General features: G+C 41.9%; 1 protein-coding gene across 12 annotated transcripts in view; it reads right to left on the bottom strand.

Annotated features, from left to right (window-relative positions):
- KIF1A (kinesin family member 1A) overlaps positions 1–23,847 on the bottom strand; it is a 269,201-nt gene that overhangs the window by 121,934 nt on the left and 123,420 nt on the right. For all 12 annotated transcript variants that reach the window (XM_075340870.1, XM_075340871.1, XM_075340872.1 and 9 more), the window contains exons 7-11: positions 20,668–20,779; positions 17,584–17,661; positions 16,536–16,601; positions 14,881–14,898; positions 10,638–10,713 (exon numbers count right to left, since the gene is read on the bottom strand). In XM_075340870.1, coding sequence (XP_075196985.1) covers positions 10,638–10,713; positions 14,881–14,898; positions 16,536–16,601; positions 17,584–17,661; positions 20,668–20,779 — 350 coding nt within the window. The remainder of the gene's footprint in view (positions 1–10,637; positions 10,714–14,880; positions 14,899–16,535; positions 16,602–17,583; positions 17,662–20,667; positions 20,780–23,847) is intronic.

Genomic DNA, 23,847 nt, shown 5'->3' with positions numbered 1-23,847 from the left:
CAGGAGAGGAGGAGCAGTGAGCCGGTTCAGTGTGCAGTTCAGGGGGAGCAGACGTCAGGAGCAGACCCCTGGGGCTGTTGCAGTCTGACAGCGTCCGCGCAGTGGCTACCGACGGGGGAGAACGGTCACCTAGGAGTGCTACCCGAAACCCATCTCCAGCTAAAGAGAGAGCACGGAGTGGGAAGTAAGGAGACTGCTAGGGAGTACCAGGCCCAAACGGGCGGCAGATCCCGGAGCGGGGATAGATCCACCTTTCCTTGCTAAACCTGCCGGTGTGGGGCCCTCAAAGCCCACACCACAACACCCAAAAGCCGCAGCCACGTAGCCACAGTTAGGGCCCATAGTTCACAGGAGGCAAGCAGCTGGAGTGATCTGGTCCAGGCGACAAGCAAACGGCAACTGAAGGGGAGAGAGGCTTCAGCAACTTCCCTGGGTGACCCCCATAGGGACTAAAAGTCGGGGTTACCCCAAACCACTAAGGGCTAAGGAAGGCGAGTCGGTAGTCACCATCATAAGTCAGCCTGAAGGATACCTGGTTCCAGCCTGGTTCATCCCAGCTACGCCCGGGTTACTCACCCTGCCATCAACTGTGAGTAAAACCCCTGAAAGACATCCTGCTTGTGTGGAGTTATTCTGCGCCTAGTGGTTCTACACACCCACACAGGGCCCTGGGGCTTGCCTCACTCTCAGGAGGCTATTACAACTGACTGCACCCACCATCAGCCCCAGGCGTCCCTCAACCTGCAGTGGCGGTCCCCACTGACCGCAATTCTGAGAGTGGCGTCACGACAATCCTACAAGAAGGTTTCCTACCTGTGACCAGACTGAGCCAGTGGAGTCCCTGAAGGTAATGCACCGGCACAGCGTTCGCGGGGCTTCACATTCGCTACGGCAGCTATCACAAGATATCGCTGCTGTGACGGGGCGGGGACTATCGCGCTCGGCATCGCTGCCATCGGCTTGCGATGTCGTAGTGTGCAAAGTACCCCTAAGATTCATGTGTTTTCAATGGAAAGAGAGAAGAAAACCACTGCCAAAAACCTAGCATCAATTTATATCCCCTAATAACAAAAGGATCAGGTGTTGAAAGTCCAGCTGCTTGATCCTTCTCTTCTCCAACTTTATCTGTCAATGTAGAATTGGGAAGCCCCATACACATGAGCTGCTTGGCTGCTCATACTGAAATTGGTGGGTCTGGCTGGTTTTAATTTAATGTATACAGGAGCTTTAAAGAGAATCTGTCAGCAGATTTTTGCTATGTAATGTGAGAGCAAAACAACATTTGAGGAACAAAGATTGTCCACAAAAAAACAGTGATTTCAATAAGTTTTATTTCTGAAATAATTCATAAAAATATGCATATCAATGTTAAAATCAATAATAATGATAGTAATGATGCTTCAACATGAGGGACGATATATAAGCAAAAAAATAACTATAAGACGTGCACCAAAGTATATACAAAGCCGAACTGTTTATCAAATTTAAGTTTAAATCACATAAAACAGTGTATTCCAAATTTTCATATAAAAGGTAAATATTCTTAAAACTTTCATGCGTTTAGAAAAGGAATAAATATTTTTATTTGATTTGAATTATGTACATATAAAAATATTTCATATGAAAAAATAAATTACTACTTTTTTTTTTTTTTTAAATTTTATAAGCCGGTGGATAAGATACATATACATGTGACTTTATAAAAATAATAACAATAATATTCAAGGTAAAAAAAAGTGCATGAATCATGTAAAAATTACAAACACACAGAGTGCATAAAGTTGTATACTCAAAAAAATTATTATAAAGATAGGAGTGAAACAATCACTAAATAAATCAAAAATAAAAATAAAAAGCAAAGTGCAATGTGCAAAGTGCTAATTTATGAATAAAGTCACAAAAATGTAAAACTAAAAACACGCCCCCTGAGGAAGAATACTGGAAACGTACGTCGGGGTAGAGGGACGGTTTAGCACTTGCACTGTTGGTAATTACTATTACTTTTAAGCACGTTAGCACCTTTTTCCTGAACACTTTGCCGTATCTTGCTGTTTATCTTTATTTATGACTTTGGAGCTGATAGCTTGTATATGTATATACACTTGTAAGCACGTTAGCACCTTATTTCCTTTAGCCAATCAACTTTGTTATATGCAGCTGAATAGTTGAACACAGTGCCTTATTTTGCTGTTTATCTTTACCAGAGACCTTATATTTATTTATGACTTTGGAGCTGATAGCTTGTATATGTATATACACTTGTAAGCACGTTAGCACCTTATCTTTTCTAGCCAATTAACTCTGCTATATTCAGCTGAATAGCTGAACACTGTGCCATATTTTGCTATTTATCTTTACTAGAGACCTTGTAGCTGACAGCTTGTATATGTATATATACTTGTAAGCACGTTGGCACCTTATTCTTTTCAGCCAATTATTTTGTTATATACAGCTGAACATTCTTTCTTATTCTGCTCTTTGTCTTTAATTGAGACCGTTTAGCTTTTGGCTTGAATATTTTTAAAGGATTTTTTGGCTGATTAGTTCTTTTCCTTCTTACAATTTTCATGCGATTCAATTTGCAGGTCTGTATATTAAGGCCCCGTCACACTAAGCAACATCGCTAGCAACATCGCTGCTAACGAACAACTTTTGTGACGTTGCTAGTGATGTCGCTGTGTGTGACATCCAGCAACAACCTGGCCCCTGCTGTGAGGTCGTTGGTTGTTGCTGAATGTCCTGGGCCATTTTTTAGTTGTTGCTGTCCCGCTGTGAAGCACAGATCGCTGTGTGTGACAGCGAGACCGCAACAACTAAATGTGCAGGCAGCAGGAGCCGGCTTCTGCGGAGGCTGGTAACCAATGTAAATATCGGGTAACCAAGAAGCCCTGTCCTTGGTTACCCGATATTTACCTTTGTTACCAGCCTCCGCCGCTCTCACTGCCTGTGCTGCCGGCTCCTGCTCTGTGCACATGTAGCTGCAGCACACATCGGGTTAATTAACCCGATGTGTGCTGTAACTAGGAGAGCAGGGAGCCAGCGCTAAGCAGTGTGCGCTGCTCCCTGCTCTGTGCACATGTAGCTGCAGTACACATCGGGTTAATTAACCCGATGTGTGCTGTAACTAGGAAAGCAGGGAGCCAGCGCTAAGCAGTGTGCGCTGCTCCCTGCTCTGTGCACATGTAGCTGCAGCACACATCGGGTAATTAACCCGATGTGTGCTGTAACTAGGAGAGCAAGGAGCCAGCGCTAAGCATTGTGCGCTGCTCCCTGCTCTGTGCACATTTAGCTGCAGCACACATCGGGTAATTAACCCGATGTGTGCTGTAACTAGGAGAGCAGGGAGCCAGCGCTAAGCAGTGTGCGCTGCTCCCTGCTCTGTGCACATGTAGCTGCAGCACACATCGGGTAATTAACCCGATGTGTGCTGTAACTAGGAGAGCAGGGAGCCAGCGCTAAGCAGTGTGCGCTGCTCCCTGCTCTGTGCACATGTAGCTGCAGCACACATCGGGTAATTAACCCGATGTGTGCTGTAGCTAGGAGAGCAAGGAGCCAGCGCTAAGCATTGTGCGCTGCTCCCTGCTCTGTGCACATTTAGCTGCAGCACACATCGGGTAATTAACCCGATGTGTGCTGTAACTAGGAGAGCAAGGAGCCAGCGCTCAGTGTGCGCTGCTCCCTGCTCTCTGCACGTGCGGTGGTAACCAAGGTAAATATCGGGTTGGTTACCCGATATTTACCTTAGTTACCAAGCGCAGCATCTTCCACGCGGCGCTGGGGGCTGGGACACTGGTTGCTGGTGAGCTCACCAGCAACTCGTGTAGCGACGCTCCAGCGATCCCTGCCAGGTCAGGTTGCTGGTGGGATCGCTGGAGCGTCGCAGTGTGACATCTCACCAGCAACCTCCTAGCAACTTACCAGCGATCCCTATCGTTGTTGGGATCGCTGGTAAGTTGCTTAGTGTGACGGTACCTTTACACTTTGTACATTGAGACCCTCTGGTCTTTACTGTGCTTATATTTACAGATCTTTACTGAATTAGTTTTTAGTTTTACATTTTTGTGACTTTATTCATAAATTAGCACTTTGCACATTGCACTTTGCTTTTTATTTTTATTTTTGATTTATTTAGTGATTGTTTCACTCCTATCTTTATAATAATTTTTTGAGTATACAACTTTATGCACTTTGTGTGTTCGTAATTTTTACATGATTCATGCACTTTTTTTTACCTTGAATATTATTGTTATTATTTTTATAAAGTCACATGTATATGTATCTTATCCACCGGCTTATAAAATTTAAAAAAAAAAAAAAAAAAAAAAAAAAAAAAAGTAGTAATTTATTTTTTCATATGAAATATTTTTATATGTACATAATTCAAATCAAATAAAAATATTTATTCGTTTTCTAAACGCATGAAAGTTTTAAGAATATTTACCTTTTATATGAAAATTTGGAATACACTGTTTTATGTGATTTAACCCCTTAAGGACGAAGCCAGTTTTGTACTTAATGACCAGGCCATTTTTTGCAATTCTGACCAGTGTCACTTTATGAGGTCATAACTCTGGAACGCTTCAACGGATCCCGGTGATTCTGACATTGTTTTTTCGTGACATATTGTACTTCATGATAGTTATAAATTTAGAACGATATTTTTTGCTTTTATTTGTAAAAAAATCGGAAATTTGATGAAAATTTTGAAAATTTTGCAATTTTCAAACTTTTAATTTTTATGCCCTTAACCCAGAGAGTTATGTCACACAAAACAGTTAATAAATAACATTTCCCACATGTCTACTTTACATTAGCGCAATTTCTGAAACAAAATGTTTTGGGGTTAGGAAGTTAGAAGGGGTCAAAGTTCATCAGCAATTTCCCATTTTTTCAACAAAATTCACAAAACCATTTTTTTAGGGACCACATCACATTTGAAGTGACTTTGAGAGGCCTAAGTGACAGAAAATACCTAAAAGTGACACCATTCTCAAAACAGCACGCCTCAAAGTACTCAAAACCACATCCAAGAAGTTTATTAACCCTTCAGGTGCTTCACAGGAACTAAAGCAAAGTGGAATGAAAAAAAGCAAAAAATAAAATTTTACCTAAAATGTTGCTCTACCCCAAATTTATTCACTTTTAGAAGAAATAACACAACAAAATGAACCCCAAAACTTGTTACCCACTTTCTTATGAACGCGCCAATACCCCACATGTGGTCAGAAACCTTTGTTTGGACAAATGGGAGGGCTCGGAACAGAAGGAGCAATATTTGAATTTTGGAAAGCAAATTTGGCTGAAATAGATTGCGGGCACCATGTTGCATTTACATGTCCGCCAAGGTACCTAAACAGCAGAAACCCCTTACAAGTGACACCATTTTGGAAACTAGACCCCTTAAGGCTTCTATCTAGGGGTATAGTGAGCATTTTGGATCCACAGGTACTTCACAGATTTTGATAACGTTACGTTGTCACATTGAACATTTTCATTTTTTTCTCAAAAATGTTGCTTTAGCATCAATTTTTTCACTTTTTCAAGAGGTAATTCCAAAAATGTGACCCCAATGTTTGTTACCCACTTTTTTATGAGCGCGGTGATACCTCACATGTGGTCTGAAACCTTTGTTTGGAGAAATGGGAGGGCTTGGAACGGAAGGAGCAATATTTGAATTTTGGAAAGGAAATTTGGCTGAAAAAGATTGCGGGCACCATGTCGCATTTGGAGGACCCCTAAGGTACGTAAACAGCAAAAAAACACCACAAGTGACCCCATATTGGAAACTAGGCCCCTCAAGGAATTTATCTTGATGTTTGGTGAGTACCCTGAACCCCCAGGTGCTTTACAGAAGTTTATAACGTTGAGCCATGAAAATAAAAAAATAAAATTTTACCACAAAATTGTTACTTCAACCAGGTAGCTTTTTTTTTCACAAGGGTAACAGGAAAAAAATCACCATGAAATTTATTGCGCAATTTCTCCTGAGTTTGTTGATATCTTGTATGTGGTGGAAATCAACTTTTTGGGCACACTACAGGGCTCAGAAGAGAAGGAGTGCAATTTGACTGCAAAATTGGCTGGAATCAATAGCGGACGCCATGTTGCATTAGGAGAACCCCTGAGGTGCCTAAGCAGTGGAGGTCCCCCACAAGTGACCTCATTCTGGAAATAAGACCCCTCAAGGCTTTAATCTAGGTGTATATTGAGCATTTTGAATCCACGAATACTTCACAGAATTTGATAAGCTTAGGTTGCCATATTGAAATTTTCATTTTTTTCACAAAAATGTTGATTTAGCGACACATTTTTCACTTTTTCAAGAGGCAACAACAAAACGTGTACCCCACAGGTTGTTATCTAATTTCTTGTGAGCGTAGGGATACCACACATGTGGCCAAAAACCTTTGTTTGGATAAATGGGAGGGCTTGGAATGGAAGGAGCACCATTTGAATTTTGGAAAAGTTGAAGTAAATTGCGCGCACCATGTCACATTAGCAGGGCCCCTTGGGCACCTATACATCAGAAACCCCCCACAAGTGACCTCATTTTGGAAACTGGACCCCTCAAGGATTTTATTCAGGAGTATAGTAAACATTTTGAATCCACAGGTACTTCACAAAACTGTTGCTGTAGCAAAAAATTTCTCACTGTTAAGGGGGCTTTACACGCTGCGACATCGCTAATGCGGAGTCGTTAGGGTCACGGAATTGGTGACGCACATCCGGCCGCATTAGCAATGTTGCTGCGTGTGACACCGATGAGCGATTTTGCATCGTTGCAAAAAACGTGCAAAATCGCTCATCGGTGACATGGGGGTCCATTCTCGATTATCGTTACTGCAGCAGTAACGATGTAGTTCGTCGCTCCTGCGGCAGCACACATCGCTATGTGTGACGCCGCAGGAACGAGGAACCTCTCCTTACCTGCCTCCCGGCCGCTATGAGGAAGGAAGGAGGTGGGCGGGATGTTCCGGCCACTCATCTCCGCCCCTCCGCTTCTATTGGGCGGCCGCTCAGTGACGTCACTGTGACGCCACACGGACCGCCCCCTTAGAAAGGAGGCGGTTTGCCGGTCACAGCGACGTCGCCGGGCAGGTAAGTATGTGTGACGCATCTGCGCGATGTTGTGCGGCACGGGCAGCGATTGCCCGTGTCGCACAACAGATGGGGGCGGGTACCCACGCTAGCGATATCGGGACCGATATCGCAGCGTGTAAAGTAGCCTTTAGGCTATGTGGCCATGATCCAGCGACACGGCGTCTAGTACCCAGTGTCAGCCTCCTGCAGAAATGTGAGTTGTCCACGGGAGAACGCAGCTGCCCATGCCCACGATTTGGGTTCAGGCTGCTGTGGACTTTAGTTCTATTCTACCTGCAAAGAACACTCATCTCCGCAGCATAAATTGACATCCTGAGGCTCGGGAAGCTGCGCCACAGGTCGATTTATGCTGCGGAGAAAAGAAACACAGTGGGCACGGGATTTCTAAAAATCCTGCCACTGTGCTTCTACTGCACAACGCAGCGTTATGGACGCAGGGAAAACACTCTGCGCCCAAAACGTTGCAAACCCTGATTGTGGGCACACAGCGTAAAATGCTACAATGGATGAATGGATAGATGTCAAACATATATAACGTCCCACCCCCCTGCATATTCTAAGCTGGCGCCCTTTAGTGCCTTTCATGTGACACTAAAGGATGCCTAGCCTTGTATTTAGCCCAAAAAAAAAAAAAAGAATTAAAATAAATGACGTGGGGTCCCCCCTATTTTTGATAGCCAGCTAGGGTAAAGCAGACAGCTGTAGCCTGCAAACCACAGCTGACAGCTTCATCTTGTCTGGTGATCAATTTGGAGGGCTCCCCAAGCTGTTTTTTTTTTTTAATTATTTATAAATAAATAATTAAAAAAAAACAAACAAACGTGGGGTCCCCCCAAATTAGATCACCAGCCAAGGTGAAGCTGACAGCTGGGGTCTGGTATTCTCAGGATGGGAAGAGCCACGGTTATTGGACTCTTCCCAGCCTAAAAATAGCAGGCCGCAGCCGCCCCAGAAGTGGCGCATCCATTAGATGCGCCAATTCTGGCGCTTCGCCCCAGCTCATCCCGCGCCCTGGTGCGTTGGCTAACGGGGTAATGAATGGGGTTGATACCAGGTGTGTAATGTCACCTGGCATCAAGCCCAGCAATTAGTTATGTCACGGCGTCTATCAGATACCCGACATAACTAATTGACAGTAATAAAAAAAAAATTGACAACAAAAAAAAATTTATTTGAAAAAACACTCCCCAAAACATTCCCTGATTGACCAATTTATTGAAAAGAAAAAAAAAAATCCACAATAATCCATTTGGACGTCCCACGTCGCCTCTGGACCTTCTAGAATATGGGGGACACGCTCAGGGAACGTATCCCCCATTTTCTAGGAGGGCAGACCCTCCATTTGAGGAGAGTGGGTGCAAAGAATCTGAACCCACCCTCCCTGGGTCACAGCTGCAGAGTGCGAGCAGCCAGCGTCCTGAACACAGGAAGCTGACAGCTGCGCTCTGCTCATGTGACCGGAGTCTGCAGAGAAGGAGCCGGAGGAGGGGGCCGCGGGGGATCAGCGCTCCGGTATGTATGACACCGGGGGACACCGGGGAACACCAGGGGGCGGGTAGGGGGGGACCCGGCAGGGCCTAGGGAGCAGGTTTCTGTCGTATGTGTTATGGCACATACGACAGAAACCATAGGAACAGTGTAAATGCGGCCGGCGCGCTGCTGTGCTCGCCGGTGCGCGCGGCCATCTTGGATTTTCGGGAGGGGGTTGGGGGTCGGGGGGGGCACTTTGGGGACACCGGGGGACCGGAGGGAACCGGGAAAAAGATTTATCTCCCATCTGGCATGTTTGATCATGCCAGATGGGAGATAAATGATTTTTTACCGGCGCGGTCATTTACTATAACTTGATGATCGGTATACGGTGTATACCGGTCATCACGTGACTGGGGACCGGAAAAACCGGCCCGAATCATGATCTCCAGGGTCTCAGCTACCCCCGGCAGCTGAGACCCCGGAAATTTTCTGACTCTGGGGGGCGCTAGACCCTTTTTTCCGACCGCCGTTAAAAAGCGGCGGATCGGAAAAAGTACCCTTATTTACCGCCGTTAAAAGGCGTATCGGCGGTCGTAAAGGGGTTAAACTTAAATTTGATAAACAGTTCGGCTTTGTATATACTTTGGTGCACGTCTTATAGTTATTTTTTTGCTTATATATCGTCCCTCATGTTGAAGCATCATTACTATCATTATTATTGATTTTAACATTGATATGCATATTTTTATGAATTATTTCAGAAATAAAACTTATTGAAATCACTGTTTTTTTGTGGACAATCTTTGTTCCTCAAATGTTGTTTTGAATTTTATTGACAGTGAATATTGATTTCAGACCTTTGTTGTTAAATAGTAATGTGAGAGCAGCATAATCTAAGGACAGAGACCCTGATTCCAGCGATGTATCACTTACTAGGTTGTGTTTTGCTGTTTCAATAAAAACACTATTTTATCAGAAGGAGATTATTACAAGAAGTCTAAAGCAGGCTTTACACGCTACAATATCGTTAATGAATTATCGTCGGGGTCATGGTGTTTGTGAGGCACATCCGGCGTCATTAACGATATCGCAGTGAGTGACACTTATGAGCGACCTTAAACGATCGCAAAAGCGGTCAAAATCGTTTGCCACGGAGAGGGTTCTGAAACAAAAAATCGTTTTCTGCTTAGTAGCGAAGTTGTTCATCGTTCCTGCGGCAGCACACATCGCTATGTGTGACACCGCACGAGTGATGAACGCTGTGACGCCGAACGACCCGCTCTCTTAGAAAGGAGGCGGTGCGCTGGCGAGAGCAATGTCACAGGGCACGTAAGTCCGTGTGACGGGGTTAAGCGAGGTTGTGCGGCACGGGCAGCGATTTGCCCGTGTCGCACAACCGACGGGGGCAGGTACGATCGCTTGCGATCTTGCTTTAGTCCCACCTCCCAACCACTGATTAGCAGCTTTCTGTCAATATATAATGTACACAGACAGCTACAATCAGTGGTGTACATGGGGTTATACACAGCTCAGCATTCCAAGCTTTGCTAGTTCTGCAGCAGAGAAAACTGTGATTCTCTCACAAATACTGCTTTAGTCCCACCTCCCAACCACTGATTAGCAGCTTTCTGTCAATATATAATGTACACAGACAGCTACAATCAGTGGTGTACATGGGGTTATACACAGCTCAGCATTCCAAGCTTTGCTAGTTCTGCAGCAGAGAAAACTGTGATTCTCTCACAAATACTGCACCTAGTAAACTATTGCTGGAATCAGGTACTCTGCCACTACATCATGATGCTGTTAGGTAACAGCTAAAACTTGCTTTCACGTTCTCTTAACTTGTGATGGAAAATCTTTGAAGTATAGAATAACCCGCTAATAAAAAAAAAAAACCTTTAAAACCTCCAGAATTAGAATGGAACTCAATAGTCCTGTAACATGGCTCATCAATCATATTAAATCATAGTGGTGGCATTGCCATTTATGAGTATATTAGATGACATATTAATAAAATGGCATGTGTGATATACAAGTGGAGGTGTTAGTAAATGTATTACCTAAGTTCTCCCTTAGAAGCCATGTCAGTACAGAATCCCGATATGGAATAAAGTCTGTCTTCTTCTTTTTCTTATTCTGCAGAAAATACGAAAATGGGTTATAAGATGGCCTTACTATAATGTTTCCTGCCTCTGCATTTCCATGCCAATATGATGACGCAAGAGAAATTAAAGGTGTTGTCCACTACTAGGCATCCTCAATCATTATATTACCCAATATAAAATAATAACTCCAATACTCAACTCCGTTGCCAGGTCCATTACAATGGTGTTGGCGTTAGCTCTCCTGGGGCTCATATGACATTGTTATGTCACGTGATCCATGATGCGAATCAGCGGCCACTTCACTGTCTCCTCCTTAGAACGTAATTGACATCCACAGGAAGTCAAAGATGCGGCTCCTCTCTCACTTTCTCTAGATGCTGATTTGTCAGAAGGAGGGGAAAGTAAAGTGACCAAAGATTGGCTGCAGGGATCACATGACATAATGTCACATGAGTCCCAGGAGAGCCAATGCCAACACTGGTGGAATGGTATTGGCATCGGAGGTAAGTATAGCTTTCATTATGTTACTTGCTGGAAACAGTGACTGGGCAGGTGTTGTACAAGTAGTTGACAACCTCTTTAAAAAGGTAACAATATAACAATGGGGAAAGTCCAATGTACCAAAATCTATCCCAGGCTTGTAAAACATCATATTTATTCTGTGCAAATTAAAAACTCCATGTAATTAATACTGTACTTGATATGGTAGTGGACCTATCCATTTCAGTGTCAGTTCAGCCATCTTTGCATAAACCTCATTTGCTAATTATTGGACGTTTTACATAGCCAATCAGATTTTACCACTACTAAATGAGAAAACAATAACACAGGTCTGCAAGGGTAAAATTGTTTGAAAAGTAAGAGGTGATTTTTTTATATTTTCGATCGCTGAAGTTAAAATATCCATAAAATTCCATCATGTACAGTTTTTTCACAAACACTGACTCCATATGCTTTTTCTTGCACCATACATTGACCCCTTTGCGTGACCTTTGGTGGATGATTTTGGTGTAATTAAATTGATTAGAAATTAATGGACGCTATGCTGCCATTGGCTGCGGTGCTCAGAGAATACAGAGAAGTCCATCAGCGATTAGTACTGTGCCTCATGAATCAGGAATACCTATCCCTTCACCTCTGGAGAAACTTGAAGATACACCTGATTCAGAGAATCCAGAATATGAAGAGCAGACTTTCATGCTAGTCCCAATGAGCCACATCTTTTTTCACAGGTCAAATGAAATGATTTAGTCAAGGACTTAGACATTCCTAAAACTTTGACAGACCTTTTAGGCTCTAGACTAAAAGAAAAGAACCTGATAGCTTCTGGAACATGTTTTTCATGGTAAAAAAAAACAGAGAAAAGGAATTCCTTCCAGTTTTCTTAAGATGGTGCTCTACAATATTGCAGTGATGTTCCTGGGCTGATGAAAATTTTAACATTGAGTACAATTAGAGAGTAGAGACTCTATTGATTCATCCAAAAAAGCTTGCAATCTATATTACTGCACAATGGTAGCAAGTATGCTTCTGTGCCTGTAGGACATTCTGTGCAATGAAGGAAAGCTATAAGAATTTAGACTTTACTCTCAAGAAACTTAACTATGAGGATTACGGATGGTCAATATGTGGTGATCTGAAAGTTCTCTCTTTGCTCCGTAGTCAGCAAGGAGAGCATACAATGTAGCCATGCTTTTTGTGTGAGTCGTCCGGGTTAGGACTCATCACTGGAGCCAAAACAAATTGGCCAATGAGAGTATCTTTGCAATCTAAACTCAAGAACATAATTGCGGAAAATTTAATTGATCCTACTAAAGTTCTCCTACCACCACTCCTCATCAAGCTTGGACTCGTGAAGCAGTTTGTGAAAGCTCCACCAAAAGGAGAGACTTTTGAAAAGCTGTGAACCAAGTTTCAGAGACGGAAGGCAAGCATTTTTGTGGGTCTGGATATTCAGGAACTCATGTATTACGATGTGTTCGAAACAAAAATGAAAGCTGTTGAGAAAAGGGTTTGGGATCCTTTTAAAGAAGTCGTGAAGAAATTGCTAAGTAATTGCCAAAGATCCAAAATTTAAGTCCATCTTGGAGAACATGCTGAAACGTTTCAAAGCCCTGGGTTGTGTACATTTTTGGATATACCGTATTTTTCGCTTTATAAGACGCACCTGATTATAAGACGCACCTAGGTTTTAGAGGAGGAAAATTAAAAAAAAAAGTATTGAGCCAAATAGTGTGCTAAAATATTTTAATAAAATTAAAAAAAACATTATTTTAACAATTTAGACTCAACAGGAGGGTCTGTTATGGGGGGATCTGTGGATGATGCACTGCTAACGCACTGCTATGGGGGACCTGTGGATGACATTGCTATGGGGGACCTGTTGATGACACTGCTATGGGGAACCTGTGGATGGCGCACTGTTATGGGGGACCTGAGGATGATGCACTATTATTGGGGACCTGTGGATGACACTGCTGTGGGGGATCTGTGGATAACGCACTGCTATGGTGGACCTGTGGATGACGCACTGCTATGGGGGACCTGTGGATGACGCACTATTATGGGGGACCTGTGGATGACGCAGTATTATGGGGACCTGTGGATGATGCACTATTATGGGGGACCTGTGGATGACGCACTATTATGGGGGACCTGTGGATGATGCACTGTTATGTGGGATCCGTGGATGACACGGCTATGGGGGACCTGCATGATGCACTTTTATGGGGATCTGGGACTACCACCCCCCTCATCCTTAGGAATACACCCATGTACTGTATACCATACATGGCTGTATTCTGAAAGATGAGGGGGGTGGTAGTCACATTAACACTTTGGCCACTACATTAGTCCCTCCCTGGAGTGTTTACACTAAAGGACTACAGCCCCTATTATCCTTCTGAATACACCGATTGATACAGTATATTCTGAAGGCTGATGATGGGGGTTGTGTTCCCCTTCAGTGTTTTTTGCTCACCTATTAGAACCCTTCGTTCAACTGATAACATTTGTCAGGCTCAGATCACTGATTGGTGGAGGCAGCTCTGCAGAAGTTGTCTCCACCAATCAGCATCCAGCCCTAGCGAGGAGAGGGAGAATCGTTCTTCTATCTCTCCTCTTTCTTATGATAGTCTCCGGCTGCTGCGGAGATCTAAAATGGAGCCCGCGCATGCGCAGATCGCGATCTTTGAGAGCCGCGATCTCTATCTGCGCCTGCGTAGCCTCCGACGCGATGGACTTCAGGAAAATGGCTACGGAAGGCAGCGCATGCGCAGATGGAGATCTCGCTTCTCCGAGATCTCCATCTGCGCCTGCGTCACCTCCGCAGCCATTTTCCGGAAGTCGCGTTGGAGGCAGCGCAGGCGCAGATAAAGATTTCGGCTATGGTGACCGCCACCGCATTACTGCCCGGTAACTTACAGTCACTTTGTAAGACGCACCCCTATTTTCCCCACAATTTGGGGGGAAAAAAAGTGCGTCTTATAAAGCGAAAAATACGGTAATAAAGATTTCTCTTGTTCATCTCGCTTGTACATAATTTCACACGTTTTGTGCAAAATCCATACATGATGATTAAGATTAGAAGTAGTTTTTTTTGTTTTTTTAAATCAGGGCATAAGAATACATAGGAATTGGTCATTGGATTTGAAAAAAAAAAAGTCAGAAACCAAAATTTTGCATACCTGTGTAATTATAAAAACAATATGTGAACAGTGAACTACAAAATTATAAAAAAAAAGTATTTTTTTTTTTTTTACATTGTGAAAAATCTTTGATTGCGTCACTATTGTAATATAAGATCCTGTCCTATATTTAAACCAAGTTTGCAATATGAGTATCACTTTAGATTCTATATTTAGAAGTTTGTGTCTATGCCCCTCAATTAATTTTAAAAGTTTTGATACTGTGGACGGTGCAGTTACTAATGGTTTAAGTGCGTCAGAGAGATGTGTTCTTAAGCACACCCTTAAGGCTACGTTCTTATGATAAGTATTTGGTGAATTTTTGATTTTGCAGAATCTGTGCACCAATTATGTAAATTAGGTTACTTGCATCTTTTACATTACGTTTTTGAGTACATTTGTTTTACATATGTTTTTTCTTATGTTTTTGACACTCTGGTTTTTGTTTCTTTTTGTAAATTTCATGGTGCCCTTTGATATTCTGTCTCGATATCAAGTCATGTAGATCTTACCTTATTAGTTCCGGAGTCCTATGTAAAAAAAAAAAATATAAAAAAACAAGAGGAATTATATCGTTATGGACAATTGCATTAGTAACTTTAGTAACATGAAAATAAAGTAGTCATTTTTTTTTTCTGTAGATGTGTGACATGTTCATAATCAATAAACAGCTTCACAGTCAACACAACTGCAAATGACACAAAGCTTTGTGCTGTTGTAGATATGGTATAAGCAGAAACTCCTGTGCCATAATGTAACAGGCACCAGAGCCCAGAACCTCCTACAGCTACATCCCTGTCTACAGAAAAACCCTCCAAGAACCCTCCAGAGATCCCGCCAGCTTCAAAGCAGCGCTTACAAGCTTGTTGCTTTATAGAAGAGATGATGAAGACCACAGTTGACGTTCCCAATGGATCCAAATAGAAGTTCTCTAATGAGTGTCTTGGTGAAAGACTTGCACCAAGACACTCATTAGAGAACTTCTATTAGACCTGAACGAGGCTTTTTAATAAGCCGAAACGTGTTGTCTTTTATGTGTACATGGTTATGTCCACACATTCATGTACTTTTTTTAAATAAACCATTGAATGGATCCGACCAAATTTCATTGTATCTTGTTGGATCCATTGGGAGTGCCAACTGCGGTCTTCATCATTTCTCCTATATTGCACCTGTGATATCTCCAACTGAGGAGTTTTTCACTGTTGACCCACCTGGAGCAAACCCAGCAACTGGAAGCAACAAAAAACCTATATTACGAGTCTACCTTGTTTAGAATACAGATGAGTGCATATACCATTTATGCACACTTCCCTCAAGCTTCAGACTACGCTCAGATAATTGCCGCATTTTTTCCCCTTCCATTTCTCCTCTAGGGGGGAAATATTTTCTTTAAAGCTGTTGCTTAGTAGATCGGCCATTGCTGATAACCCTCAGTAGTGGCTAGTAACCTATGCAATGAGCTGTAAACTATAAAATAAACAATGTCTCTATTCTTCAGAACGGAAAGGATTTTTTCAATGTTACTAATTTTTTATTTTGAGAAAACCCTTTTAAGAAATTATATTAAGGTATTCCACTGAAACCACTTATAATGCTTAGAGGGCACTTCCTCCAAAATCCTATGGCGGAGAATGTACACATTATGTAAGGATATTGTATTGTATTGTTTTTCCTACTGCCCTGTGCAAGGAAAAATACACAGGAGGCAATCCAGGACGGAGAGTAGAAGTCGGCCCTTAGACCTCCAGGGTGTACTATTCGTCTGAACTTTTCGGCAGCTGATGCCAGTTTACAATGGAGATGGCATGTATGTAACTCAGCTACATTATAGCACACAATGCTAGTCTGCTGCATCAAAAGCTGATATTTTCTTGTATTGGGAAGGGTATAGCTTCTCCATAAGAAAGCATAATTTAACTCCTGCATCTTAAATATGTAGTGACATTAGGGCACCAAGTTAAAAAAAGCACACAAGATTTGAAAGACCTGCTGAAATTTTACACTTCAATTAAGTTAATAAGAGACATGGAATAACTCAGCTATGAAGAAGGGGTTATGAAAACTGAGCCATACAGAAGAAAAGGCTGAGAAATTATGTGATATCTTTATATAAATATGTGACGTGTCCTTATTAACAATTTATGACCCCCTTACATATACTTACCATTTCAGCAAGAGCAGAAATCACTTTCCCCAGGGTTGTGAGAGACTTATTGATGTTTGCACCTTCCTTTAAGTGGAAGAGAGAGAGAAGAAGCAGGTGTAAATAAAGTCATATGTGTAATATGGCACATATCATAGTCACAAATTAGGAGAAGTTTCCTCCTCTTGTGCAGGCATCAATAAAAGCAGCAAAACCTTGTGTCCCAAGTAGAGATGAGCGAACCCGTGGAAGTTTGGTTCGGCACATGCAGCCAAATCGTACCTCCATGGAGTCGGACTTGGCCCAAACCACAATAGAAGTCACTTATTGGCAGTTCAGGTCTCTGCCTACATGCAGTCAGCCATAGGCAGATCACTTCCAGTGGAGGGTGGGCGGTGTTGTTCAAAAATTTTTTTGAGGGGTTGTACACTACATCTGATCATGCTATTGTTACCTCCAGTGCGAGCCTTTCACACAATGTAAGCAGCTCGCACTGGGCAGAGCACCGAGCGTACCTGAGCACAGCGATGCTCGCGCAAGTAAAATTCATATGTAAAGCCCCTGAACTCCGAACCCGAACTCTGTATGCTTAAAAAAATTGGTGTTCCACTGAAAACCAAATACCGAACCTCGGGTTTGGTCTTCTCTAGTCCCAAGTCCATATGATGTCAATAAAGTATAGACGGCACAGGATTTTGGGTGTACAGAGGCTTTAATAAACTACAAAACAAGTATAATCCTAGAAATTTTTGGATGTATGATATTTGTATAAAGGACAAAGACTTCTCCGTTTTAAATTTCCTTGTCCATCTGTTTAAGTTTGGCAATTATGTGGGATAAAATAAAATGATAGTTTAGTTTTTTAGATTGGTATGAGGATGAAATACTCAGGGGACCCACACAATTATTAAAACACACAATAGAGAACACAACTAAATAAAATAAGTTTGTATGCTATTCAGAAGTCCGAATTGTACAAGGTTTCTTACATCCTTTAATCCAAAAATGTTCATAGTGTTCTTCATATTGAAACATTTTTTTCTAGACATGAGGAATATTAGTGTCTCACCTTTAATCTTGTCCCTTTGGCTCCAGTGGAATCTGCTCTTTCACTACCTGCAAGATCCACCAGGCTAATTTTGCTAACCTACGGAGGAGAAGAAGAATGCAATTTTCTCAATTCATATTAGCAATAATACAATTTACATCTGACAAAGTGCTCCTTGGACAGGTAAAGAATATTTATCTGCGTATCATGGGCTGCAAATGTATGTTTGATTGCTAAGACTTTAATTTGAGTCTGAAAGTTCAATGTCACTTGTCACCATCTTCATACATTATGGAACATTAGAAGACAAGGCTGTTGTACAATTTAGCACTTTTGTAAACCAAAAAAAAAGATGGATAAAGCTTTTCATTCAAGAGTTTTGCATAATTTTGACATTTAGTTTGTTGTTAGGAGAAAGGGAGAAGAGATAAGAAGACAAATGAAGGAAAAAAAACAACAAAAACGGATAAGAAATCAATTTGGAAAATCCAAATACTATTTACAGCCTATTAAGACAATAAGCAGTATGCAGAAGAGGCAACTGATGAACGTAATCTATGGAAATATGGAACCTGAGTTACATTGGACAGATGACAATTTAAAGAGAAAAGACTAGCAAAAGGGGAAAACCATGACACGGTGTCACATGTGTGTTGCTTACGGCTAGGACTTCTATGGAATCTGGGATCAGAAGGTCACCACGATTAGCAGATCGCATGGCCTCGTTGGAGTCTGCTCAACGATAAACATGAGATGACAAGATTTTGTTTCTTTTGGTACTATAGAGGCTAAGTATTCCTTTTTGACCCTGCTGAGATTCCTTTTGCACTATTCTCAGCTGCTGGCTCTCTCAAGTGCCAGTTATAGTTCTTCTATGCTGAGCTTCCTGGGTAACTTGGTCTTAATACAGCCATGGAATTGCATTTGTTATTTTATATCAGTTTGTCTCTTTCCCTGTGTAGCTTTATCGTAGTAGTAAGACTAGTTTCTTGCTGCCCAACTCATTAGCCAGGGCAAGCCCAGGGACAGTCAGGGCTTAGGCAAGTTATCCCATATGGGGGGGAAGGAACTGTCTATGTATGTTAGGGAGCGCAGGGTTCAGGCACAGGTGAGTGTCAGAGGTCACTCCTTCCCCTTCTCACTATCGCTAGGCCTCCCTTTACCTTGTCCCTGGTCTTCCCCCTTTTCTTTGGTGCTGCATGCTCTGCCTTGCCATAGGGAGATTAATATGAGAGTAGGTATGATGATAGGGTTGGTCTTAATAAATCACCCCAGTTATGTCCATTTATGGAGAAGAGCAGCTATAAAAGGGTCATTCCTGTTTGGGAGAACTCCACTAGGTCATTTATTACACAGATGCCCATTCATATACTGTTGCATGGTTTACAATAACAGGATTTTATAAACTATTGGGCTCTTCATTTTAAGACACCCATATGAATGAAATCAGTAATAGGCTGGCAAAAATTATACTGGAACACAAAGAACTTAATATGTATGTGCTGGATGCTCTATATGGGGTAAATTTCTCAGGTTAACAGTTTGTTGAATAAGGGTAATATTTACAAGTTTCCTTTTGAAATTAATTATGTCCTTAAAGTGTTATCTCAAAAAGTTAAGTTATTCATTATCTTTAGTTGATAACCTGTTGATCACTTGAGGACTGACTGCTGGGACCCCCAGTTATCCCAAAATTGTGATTGTAGAACCCTGAGAATGAGGTTCTGCAGCCCTATTCAAAATGAAGAGAAGGAGCACATGCTTGGCCTCTGCTCTATTCATTGTATATGGAGTTGCTTAAAGCTGTGTTTGGGTATTTTTGGCAGTGCCATCCACAATGAATGAAGGAATGGCTGAGAATGAAAACTTCTGCTCAATTCATGATGGGGCTAGAGATCCCTGTTCTCCACAGCCTCGATATTGGGATTGCTGAAGGTTCTAGCAATTGGACTTCCAGCAAACGGATTTGTTGTTAATTACTTAAAAAAATGGTTTAACAGGTCCAGATAGAGACAAAGAGAGATAGTTTGTACTGCTAGTTAGGGTTAGGCTAACCCTAACCATAGTAACCAGCTGTCAAAACTATCTCTCTTTCTCTAACTTATGGCAAGAGAATGTTACAACACCATACGCTTTTGTTTTAGTTGGTTGCATAAAGATTTTTTCCCCCATATATGCTGTTCGCCATTGGATGACATATGTATGGATCTAGAATAGAGCATTGAGTGTAACAAACGTACTTGTAATTTGAGCAACATTTGACAGGTGGCACAAAGAAGTATAATATAAGTAAGATCCTCTGCAATACACATAAAAAAGAACTAAGAAATTAGCTATAACAATTAGGAGAGCACTGTTCCTGACATGTCACCCTCCTCAGGGTTTAGTGCAGGCTTTATTGTTGTGCCGGCCATCAATCATAAAAACGTTGAAAGGTGGGAGTTAAGGCTGGTTTACACGCTACGATATCGCTAGCGATATCGCTAGCAAGCATACCCGCCCCCGTCGTTTGTGCGTCACGGGCAAATCGCTGCCCGTGGCACACAATATCGCTAACACCCGTCACACGTACTTACCTTACTAGCGACGTCGCTGTGGGCGGCGAACAACCTCTTTGTTAAGGGGGAGGTTCGTGCGCCGTCACAGCAATGTCACACAGCGGCCAACCAATAGAAGCGGAGGGGCGGAGAAAAGCCGCATTAACGACATGCCCACCTCGTTGCCGGAGGACGCAGGTAAGCTGTTATTCGTCGTTCCCGGGGTGTCACACGTAGCGATGTGTGCTGCCTCAGGAATGACAAACAACCAGCTTCCACAACGAGCAATGATTTTTTGAAAATGAACGACGTGTCAACAATCAACGATTAGGTGAGTATTTTTGATCGTTGACACTCGCTCGTAGCTGTTACACGCAACGACGTCGCTAACGACGCCGGATGTGCGTCACGAATTCCATGACCCCGATGACATATCGTTGGCGATATCATTGCGTGTAAAGCACCCTTTAGTCTCATTTATTGACCAAAACATACACAATTTGAAACCACAACATATTGGGCATGGACATTATTCTGTGTTGACATATATTATGTTGACCATTCTCACCTTCTCGGTGCTGGTCTGGGTGTCAGCATCATGTCTACGTTGGGTGAAGATTATGTTAAAAACGGCGTGGGAGCGACTGCTTGTCTCATTCATGTTTGTGGCAGCAACAGTTCTGAAAAGAGATGAACAAACGTAAAAAAAATATATATAACACTTCTGTTCCATTAGCTTTTCATTATCTTTGGTATTCGGAATTATATGTTAGTCTACGTAGTAAAGAAAAGGGTCTGGTAACGGGCTCTTAGAACAGTTGTCCCACAATTTAAATATTACATTATCATAAAATCATACTTGCTTGATAGCGACCACTGAACACTAGCTCCCCTTGGACAATATCAGCCACTGATTGGCTGCAGGGCTCACGTAGCACAACAATGTCATGTAAGTCCCAAGAGACCTAGTGAATATCCGTTATTTTTATTTTACAAGAGGACTACATATTTTAAAAAGGGGTTGTTCAATTCCTTTATGATTTCTTCTTAGACCATCCAACTAATGCATTCGATGATGCTTAGTACTTCATAAGGGCACCCCTGATTCTTTTGTACATGGGCAGTAGAGTAATTCTTGCTATCGAACAGGCACTTCCATAAGAAACAGTGCACAAGAAGTTGAAACTGCGCCAAAATACATTGTTCTTTATCATCAATAAAAATTGCTACATTAGTATGGAGGAGGCCTCTCTGATGCTCTTCCTTGGGCAGCACTCGAATAAGTGCAGTATAACATTAAGTCTTTTGGATGTCTGGATATCTTCCTGGACTCTGAATCAACAGGGAGTAGATTATTACTGCAAATTGGCGCATCAGCCCAAACCAGCAGGAAGGTATTATTATATCCCAGGCAACAACCATCCATAGAGTTGTGCCTACAGTCAGCAATACTCTAAGATTAGTTGCATTTCTAGGTTAGATTAATTATACCAAGTTGAGACTGTACTGTGCAAGGAAACCATTTCTTACCACCACTGAAAACATGAGGTAGAAATCTTAAAAGGGAATTAAAGAACAGCAGGGTCCGCAACACGCAGTAACAGCATTACCAGATATAGGAATGTTTTTTTTTTAAAAATATTTCAATTTAAAAATAGTAAGGCTTCTGGGATCTAGGAGAGAAATGTATTGTTTGATTATTGGGAAATCTGAATAAAGAGTAGCTATAATTAAAAATATCTTCTAAGGCCTCATTCATACGTCCGTATTTAAACACGTACGTGAAAAATGGTACTGGTGTCAGAGTATTGCTTCAGTACATCATCCATGTGTCCAATTTTACCAATCAGTGTCATCAGTGTTTTTCATGAATGGATCAATAAACAAATAAATTATAAAGCTTCTCCTATAATTTTCAATGTCACACACGTCCAGCACATGGATATACGTGTTTTTCATGGACTACTAGACTTGTATTGGCCCTTGTCATCCGGATATGTCTCTGGGTGTTTTGGATGGACACACAATCCCTGTAATAACACAAACATGTGAATAACATCATACGTTATAATGGATACTTGTTGTATCCATAGAAACAATGGACACAGCCTGTATGTGCAACACGGATGTTTGAATTAGGCCTAAAGGTATTCTCACCTTGGACTTACACATACAGCATATTCACAGCGTAGGCCATTATTGTCAAAGAGATGTGGGAGCGACCTTTGAAAATGCACCTTTCCAAAGAATGGAGGTCCCATGAGAAATGAGCCACCCCCTGAGTTACATTTACCAAGGGGGATACAGAAATAGCTGAGCAACTGTGTTCAATATAAGAGGAACATACATCTATCCTAATGTTATGGCATACATTTCCAAGGCGGGGACACTTTCCAGGAGCTTTTACCGGCTTACTGACTCTACAAAGATGTTCAGCAAACTCTCAAATGACTAATCATATTGGCCCTAATTCATCAAAACTGCCGTTTGTTATGCTGGTCTTGATTAGGGGGCAGTGCTGGTGTCAAAGATTGCATGTGCTTCCACCGCCTCTCCACAAATTTTACTCCTGAGGAAGAATATGACGAAACATACGTCGAGGCTGCAGGAGCTCCACTGATTTTCACATTTTAAACACTTGTAGGTTTAGACCTTGCAATGGCTATATTCTTATACTTATATATGCACATCTGCTTTTGCTTCAGCACGTAGTCACTTAGTCTCTATCTATTGACTGCAGGTCTGTTGATTACTGCAGTGTGTTTTATACTGCTCATACACATTAGTAGCTGATTCTCAGGTGTGGATAGAAAACCTATTATATCATTGCATTGGGATTTATATTTATATAGCTATTCTACCTGGGCACATGGTTACTTTTTTTATATATCTTCTATGTTTTCTTGATAGTAATACATATAAATCCATATATTGGCCTTGTAAGACGCTACAAAGAAAGTACATATATTTTACAATTGTATTACAACTACTTATATGTAGCTGTTTTTCAGATGTTAATTGTACAAATAGAAGGAGTTCTGCCCAGCGCAAGGAGGAGAGATACACCGTCAGTAAATTTCCAGGTATTTATTTGCACTTGGTTCCGTGGTCTGTATATATATATTTTTTATTTTTCAAGTGGATTATTTCCTGCTTTTATCAGCAGTTATTTGATAAAAAAGTGTGTCTTTTAATGTTGTTCTTTTAAAAAAAAAAAAATATTGCAATAAAAATATATTTTTAGGCATAATATTCTCAAATGTTCTAGTGTTTTTGCTTTCTACAGCTTGTCCACCAAGGGGCTTCACTGAAAAAAGGATATGGCTTATATAAATGTGGTATGCAAATTGTCTCTTCAGTGAGGAAGTAGACTAACTCTAGTGCCACCTATTGGAGGTAGCTGTCACGGCCGGGGATAGAAGCTATATCGGCTGTATAGGACAGCACAAAGGGAAGGGAAAAGGAATGTCCTATTGCTAGGGAAAGGGGGAAGTGGGGACCCCTGACAAGAACCTGCAGCTCACCCTCACTGACCTTGCCAGCCCTATACAGGATTCGCACCTGTCGCTGAGGAGGAATGCATCACCCTAGGCAAACCTTGAGCTGGGCCCTAAGTAAGGATGGAAGGTATGAGCTCTTCGTCAACACCACTATCACTAAAGGAAGACACAAGGGAACAAAACAGGGGAAACACAACTGTAATCACCAGAACCCTGATAGAAAGAGCTGCAGCAACCTCAGAGGTCTG

This window comes from Anomaloglossus baeobatrachus, chromosome 3 (genome assembly GCF_048569485.1).
Source record: "Anomaloglossus baeobatrachus isolate aAnoBae1 chromosome 3, aAnoBae1.hap1, whole genome shotgun sequence".
In the NCBI taxonomy this organism is placed as follows: Eukaryota; Metazoa; Chordata; class Amphibia; order Anura; family Aromobatidae; genus Anomaloglossus; species Anomaloglossus baeobatrachus.
This window is presented reverse-complemented; position numbering and strand designations above follow the sequence as displayed.